Source organism: Lactuca saligna, chromosome 3 (genome assembly GCF_052625555.1).
Source record: "Lactuca saligna cultivar CGN05327 chromosome 3, ASM5262555v1, whole genome shotgun sequence".
Classification (NCBI taxonomy): domain Eukaryota; kingdom Viridiplantae; phylum Streptophyta; class Magnoliopsida; order Asterales; family Asteraceae; genus Lactuca; species Lactuca saligna.
The window spans coordinates 55,122,501-55,130,115 of NC_136419.1; the positions used below are offsets into that span (position 1 = coordinate 55,122,501).

Genomic DNA, 7,615 nt, shown 5'->3' on the forward strand with positions numbered 1-7,615 from the left:
GTACCGATCGCTTTTATACAATTTCTCCATCAATTAACATGGCACAATCGGCTCGATCACCCCATATCTGTAGTGTTTGATTTTCTTTTTTCTATCAATTTTCCATTTAGTATTTGTTGGATAAAGGTGTCTAAACTAATAACTAAATTGATATACTCTTGTAATTAGAAGCAAAGTCCTTTTAGGTTTGCCCTCATAACCAAGAATAGCAAGAAATGGTATTAAGAGAGATAAGGATAATTTATTAGATTATTATGTGTTTAATAAATTAATTGGAAATTATAGGAAAATGGTTTGTTAATATAATATATAATTAATATATTAATTGGAAATAGATAGTTGATTTGTTGATTTATTATGTGATTAATAAATTAATATGAGATCAGTCGTTAGATAATTAATTTTGTTAATTTATATGATTAATAAATTAAAATCAATTGGAATTGATTAAATATTAATCAGAAGTAATCTGGAATTAACTCGTGATTAATTGGAATTAATTAAAAGTGCAAGAAGTAAATTGTAATTGTTCAGTAGTTGAACAAAAGAGGCAATTCTAGAACTATCCAAGCATGGGCAGGTTTAGGAGTTCTTCTAGGGTTTCTGGAAGCCTCCTGGTTGCATAAAAGGAAATTATTTGAATTAAGATTAAATCTATTATTTAATTAATTCAAATCTTGTTTTTCATGAAAGTTACTGAAACTATAAATAGGACCCCTTGGCTTATAAATATCATTCATGACATTACCTATAAGCATATGAACAAAATTTCCCTCGTATATCCTATCCCCTCCTTATTCTAGGGTTTCTAGTTTTGGGTGTGAGCCATTAGAGGCATCATCTTTTTGGTACTAACTTTCTAAGAACAACAAACACAAGTGATTGAAGTGATTTATTTGCTACAACAAATCAAATGTATATAACCCTAATTCATCTATTTTTATTACATTAGGGTTTCATTAGGATTAATAATAGTTTTGTTGTTCATAGTATGTTACATTCAAAGTGTTATGACATAGATATCTTAGGTTGCATGTGCCTTTAAGTGTTAAGTGAAATTTCACTAGCACATGGTTTTGTAACCTATAAAACCCATCATTAATAAACTCAAACATAATGAATCATGTAATGCTTGTTCTTTAGGAAAACATTGTCGTTTATAGTTTTCATTATCTCATACTATTACTTATTCTCCATTTGATATTATTCATGTTGACTTATGGACATCACCACTTGCATCTCAGTTAGGACATAAATATTATTTAGTCTTACTTGATGAATTTGCTCATTTCATCTGGACATTTACACTCAAATCAAAATCCTAAGTTTCCTCAATTTTCTTGAAATTTCACAAATACATCCAAACCCACTTTCATAAACAAATAAAAAACCCATGGTGTGATGATGTCTGTGAGTTTAACAACACATCTTTCCATCAATTATGCATCACTCATTGATCCAATTCTGGTTTTTGTGTCCATATACCTCCCCTCAAAATGGAAAATAAGAACGCATTATCTGAACCATTAATAAAATGATCTGTACAAATCTCATTCAAGCATCTATCCCTCCTTCTTACTGGAACTATGCTCTCTCTCTCTCTCTCTCTCTCTCTCTCTCTCCCCCTTTCTCTCTATCTCCCTCTCTTTCAACCCACCTACTAAATATTTTACCATCCACCATCAATTGCAAGAAAACTCCCACTGAAATACTCTACAATCGAAAGCTTATCAACATCTTTTCACCTTTGGGTGCTTATGTTATCTGAACCTTTCCTCCACCACCCCTCATAAACTCGTCCCTCAATCTACATTATGTGTATTACTGGGATACCCACCAAATCATTGTGGCTATCTTTGTCACTCCATCTCAACAAAACAATTAATAGTTTCTCACCATGTTATATTTGATGAGAATACCTTTCATTTCTCAAATCATACCTCTCTCCTCTTCTTTCTTATGACTTTCTGAATGTCATACCACCTTCACCATACACTATTTATCATTCCACACAACACTCTCCTCCTCTTATCCCATTGATCCAAATCGACATCCCCTCTCCCACATCTTCTTCCCATACCACCTCTTCATCACCTTTTCAATCACCTCTAAACTCACCCATGGCTAATTCACCATTGACCTCATCACCATTCCCTTCCTCTATACCAAACTCACCCATACCAACCACTACCACCTTCACTTCTAATCTTCCTATGCAAACTCATCTCAAAAGGTGGAACTATCAAACCTAAACATCTTTTCTCTCTTCATACTTAACAAATCTTTCCTATTCCTTCCAATCATAAAGTCGCTTTACGTGATCAAAATTGGAATGATGTCATGCTAGTTGAGTTTAACACTTTACATAAACAAGATACATGGGACTTGGTACCACGTCCTACTGATGAAAATATCATGCGTTGTCGTTGGATTTTTCGACATAAATTCCATGCAAACGGAACACTTGAATGGTACAAAGCACGATTGGTCATACATGGAAACTATCAGATTTAAGGCATTGACTATGCTGAAACTTTTAGTCTTGTTGTTAAACCTACAACAATACGTGCAGTACTCAGTCTTGTAATCGGTCGGAATTGGCCAATACATTAATTAGATGTTAACAAATTTTCCTACACAACGATCTCAAGGAAACAATGTACATGCATTGACCGCCTGAGTTATTTAACCAATCATATCCGTACCACGTGTGAAAACTATGGAAATCCCTATACGGTTTAAAAAAGCCATGTGGGGTTGGTATCAACGGTTTGCTAATTATCTTTTACGCCTTGGTTTCATCTGCAACAAATGAGATAATTTCTTGTTTATTTTTTATCGTCGACATGGGTATGCCTAGTTTCTTCTCTACGTAGATGATATTGTCCTCGTCACTTCTTCTTATGCTCTCAAAGACGAGATTATTGGTGCTCTTATAACCGAAGTTTCTTCTCTACGTAGATGATATTGTCCTCATCACTTCTTCTTATCCAACAATATGTTCCAAACTCAACAAAGTACATGGAAGAAATTTTACATCGGGCCAATATGTTTAACTCTAAAGTTGTCGCTACTTCCATAGACACAAACCCCAAACTCATTGCTACTGACGGTTCTCTTCTCACCGACCCTACTCTCTATCGCAGTTTAGCTAGACCTCTTCAATATGTCACGTTTACAAGACTCGACATTGCTTATGCCGTTCAAAAAATATGTTTATTCGTGCATGCCCCACAAGATTCTCATTTTAATGCAATCAAATGTGTTTTAAGATACTTTAAGGGTACACTTGGCCTTAGACTTCATATTTATCTGTCTCGATCATCACAGCTTATCTATTACACAGATGCCGACTGGGGAGGCTGTCTGAACACCCGTCACTCAACACCGCGTTATTGCGTATGTCTGCTAAACGACAACCTACTCTTTCTCGATCAAGTGTTGAAGCTGAATATCGGGGTGTAGCCAACATGGTTGCTGAAACATGTTGGCTAAGAAATCTTTTGCTTGAACTTTACACACCATTAAAGTAAGCAACTTTGGTTTATTGTGACAACGTTTCCGTTGTCTATCTTTCTGGTAATCCAATCCATCATCAACCGACAAAACATATTCAAATGGACATTCATTTTGTTTGGGAAAAAGTAGCTCTTGGTAACATACGTGTCATGCACGTTCCTTCCGCTTTGCAATACGCATATATCTTCACCAAATGTCTCCCTCGTCAATTCTTTCTTGACTTCAGATCTAGTTTGAGCATCCAGCCACCTTCTGCTCCAACCGAGGAAGGCTATATATATATATATATATATATATATATATATATATATATATATATATATATATATATATATATATATATATATATATATATATATATGCTTAAGTTGTAGGGATTTACCAAATACCAATCTTTAGTTAAATATTAAATATCATTTGCAATTTGCAAACATTTCAAATATGTTAAGGAGTTGGCCTACTTGGCTTGCAAAGTGAAGTATGTGCAATAGAGAAGATATGGAAAGGCCCTATGGTGGGTGGTCTTTATGGTTTTTAAATCCATCAGGTTTGAAAAATAGTGTATTGAATCGTCTATGTGCAGTTAGACTATACCACTATGGGTATTGTAACTGATATTATCCTTTGAATTTTGATATTCTTAAACCGGCTAAGCGAAGTGTTTCTTAAGGTATTATTTATGTTTAAAAAGTTTTTATTAGATATTTCTGAATTTGATGTTTCTTTCATTACGATCGTGTGTATTTAGTATAGGAAAAAAATGTGGGTATTTTATGTACTTTTTTTAATACAATTGCTATTTTTAGAAATGAAAATCATCGGTAAATGCTTTGTAATCCGTCGGCAAAACCATCGTTAAATGAATTTGTCACTAATTTGTTACCACAATATCCATTAGTAATCTGCTACTGATCAGCAAAATCTGTCGGTAAATTAGGTCGTATCTATTAGAAACTTCATCACAAAAATTATCGACAAGAATATACCTACGAATTAGGATCCATTGGAGACCCGTTAGCAGCGGATTAGCAACGGTTTGGGCCTTCGGTAACTAATGACCCTGTTTGATTATATAAATAAAAATACAAGGTACATTTTAAAAAAACAATGTAAGTATAAAAGAAGCAAATATATGGATAACAATTTGACTATGTATGATATTCGTCATTTTTCTTTTGATTGCATATAATAAATCTTTAATATGCATCTATACAAAAATAAATTAATTAAAAAACCCTATTGTTTAACATACAATATCCGGTAATAATAATATCTTCATACAAATTGTTGAGCTTATATATTTATTTTGTACAACTAAAACCCTACTAACAAATTTATCAAGTGACATCAATTACAAGACAGTTTTTTGCAATTTCAACAATTTGGTATCATTCAAAGCACCATCGGACATTGATATATCACCAAATACTAATAATAGAAAACACAACCCACATGACACCCCGACCTTTTCTATACTTAACTTTCTAATTACCAAAAACTCACCTGCTCACCACCAACAACCATTTTCAACCGATAGTACAACTACTACTGCACGAGATACAAACTAATGTAACATGATATCTTAGTACTAGATACTCGGTTTACAACTCTTTATATATATGACATTTGTGCCCCTTTGCGCCGCCTTAATATTTGCCCAAAACGACACACTCTCTTTGAATCTCAACATATAAAGTTTCAGGCTGCAATCGCACAAGTAGACGACGGAGATATGCCGGAATATTGTGTGACTGGCGGCACGGGATTCATAGCAGCGTACCTCGTCAAGTCGTTGCTTGAACAAGGCCATACTGTTCGAACCACTGTCAGAGATCCAGGTACTTCATTTATATTATCACGAACAAAGTTTTACAAAAAAGAAAATAATAATAAATAAGGCAAACAAGGCAAGATTTAATTCGTTAATTAGATATTGAGGTTGTCGGAATATAAAGGAAGACTATGAACATGTGATTGATAAGCTATTTTGTTTAAGTACGCAAGTGAACAGAAGTACAGCAATCTGATGACGTTTTATGCAACTTTTTGTTTTAATTTTCATTAGAAAATGTGGAGAAAGTAGGGTACTTGTTGGAGCTTGAAGGAGCCCACGATCGACTAAAGCTTATGAAGGCCAATTTGATGGAGGAAGGAAGTTTTGACCAAGCGATAGATGGTGTTGATGGTGTTTTCCACACTGCATCTCCGGTGGTTGTTCCACAAGACAACAATATCCAGGCAAATATACGTTTAAATTAAAAATCATCAACATCAAAAACCAATAGAAAGTTTGTACTTTTGTTATAAAGTTGCAAATTAACAAGTTGTGGTTTTATACAAAGTTATTCAAAGCTCAAACTTGACTCATGTACAAAAGCGACACTGAAACATATAACAAGATTTGGTGAACATGAAATTACTATGATTTTCAGGAAACACTAATTGATCCATGCATAAAGGGCACCATGAATGTGCTAAGCTCATGCAAGAAGGCAAAAAGTGTGAAAAGGGTAGTGCTCACGTCATCTTGCTCTTCAATACGATACCGTTATGACGTCCAACAAGTTTCTCCTCTTAATGAATCGCATTGGAGCGACATTGACTACTGCAAAGAATACAACGTAATGGAACATTTACATATATAAGCAAACTTCAGCATAAGCTATAAACTTAGTCTTCATTATCGTCATTTAAACTCTTTATGTTCTTCATTACATCCAGCTTTGGTACGCATATGCAAAGACAATAGCAGAGAAAGATGCATGGGATGTAGCAAAGGAAAACGGGATCGATCTAGTTGTCGTGAACCCTTCTTATGTGGTGGGCCCATTGTTAGCACCACAACCAACGAGTACACTTCTAATGATACTGGCCTATATTACAGGTACTAAAAGAAACAATCTTGGTTAGTAAATCTTGATGCATATACATGACATGAAGACATGACATGATAGAATAAAACAGAGACTCATTTTCGATATTTGTGTCATATGTGAATGGGGTCATTATGTATAGCATAATTGTTTATTCTAGAAAATTGTAATGTTCTTTATGCAATTTTTGGAAAAACAAATAAGGTTTTTTGTAACAAAAAGCAAGGTACGATGGATCGATAAGATATTGTATTTCACAAACACTTTGATATCAGGAAAAGTAGGGGAATACCCGAACACAACAGTAGGATTTGTGCACATAGAAGACGTTGTGGCTGCTCATATTTTAGCAATGGAGGAAAAAGAGGCTGAAGGCAGACTCATATGTTCAAGCACAGTGGCTCACTGGTCTGAAGTTATTCAGATGCTTAAATCAAAATACCCATTTTATCCGTATATAGACAAGTAAGCACACATACATCTCTTATTTTTCAGGAAATCAAGTATTAGATGTTGAATGCTAGTTAATTACTGAATTAATATGGATGCTATTAATTAGGTGTAGCAGTCGGAAAGGGGACGACAACCCACATAGCATGGATAGTAGCAAGATATTACAACTGGGGCTACCTCCATTTAAATCACTTGAGCAAATGTTTGATGACTGCATCAAAAGTTTTCAAAAGAAGGGATTTCTGGAAGTTTCATCATAATTAATAGAATAAGAATTTCCTATAAAGGTCATACTGATTTTCATTTCTTGGTATATGAAGTCACGGAATCTTGTTAGTTGGTGTAAAAAGGCTTATATTTAAGAACATAAAAGACTAATATTAATAATTGTTGCTACATGGCCTTCGAGATGCCTGATAACAAATTGGATGTATCCTCATCTAATGCACAATTTGAATGGCACGCTGCAAAAGATAGACACATATAAATGCCCATCACATCTGTTGTTCCCACATTACTTCGTCAGTTATTCTTTTTACTCTTGCTACTTCACCTTCTTTATTAAAGAATATTTTGCTCTACTATGACTACGTTAACTTCAACTGTGTTTGGCTCAAATTTCCAAGAAGCATCATCTTGTCGATGAAGACGTTGTTTCAATCCCCAGTAGTGTCGCTACAATCGATCATCCCCCTTCTGGTAAGATCGTTTTTTACCTTTACTACTCTGAGGCATGTTTAAGGGTTCATCCTTCTCCTTTTTTGGGCAAA

At 34.3% G+C, this 7,615-nt stretch overlaps 1 protein-coding gene across 1 annotated transcript; it reads left to right on the forward strand.

Annotated features, from left to right (window-relative positions):
• Positions 1–5,155: 5,155 nt before the first annotated feature.
• On the forward strand, positions 5,156–7,342 carry LOC145036597 (tetraketide alpha-pyrone reductase 2-like). Its single transcript, XM_078985058.1, has 6 exons — positions 5,156–5,357; positions 5,585–5,757; positions 5,952–6,140; positions 6,241–6,403; positions 6,668–6,857; positions 6,952–7,342. Exons 1-6 carry the CDS (start codon positions 5,252–5,254, stop codon positions 7,103–7,105), a joined length of 975 nt encoding a protein of 324 aa, XP_078841184.1. The 5' UTR covers positions 5,156–5,251; the 3' UTR covers positions 7,106–7,342.
• The last annotated feature ends 273 nt before the right edge of the window (positions 7,343–7,615 follow it).

Bases quoted from the DNA above. Each gene is read 5' to 3' on its own strand.
- LOC145036597 (XM_078985058.1), top strand. From the start codon at position 5,252: ATGCCGGAATATTGTGTGACTGGCGGCACGGGATTCATAGCAGCGTAC. The intron at 5,758-5,951 runs GCAAATATACGT...TATGATTTTCAG, and splicing joins CACAAGACAACAATATCCAG to GAAACACTAATTGATCCATG. The intron at 6,858-6,951 runs GTAAGCACACAT...GCTATTAATTAG, and splicing joins TTTTATCCGTATATAGACAA to GTGTAGCAGTCGGAAAGGGG.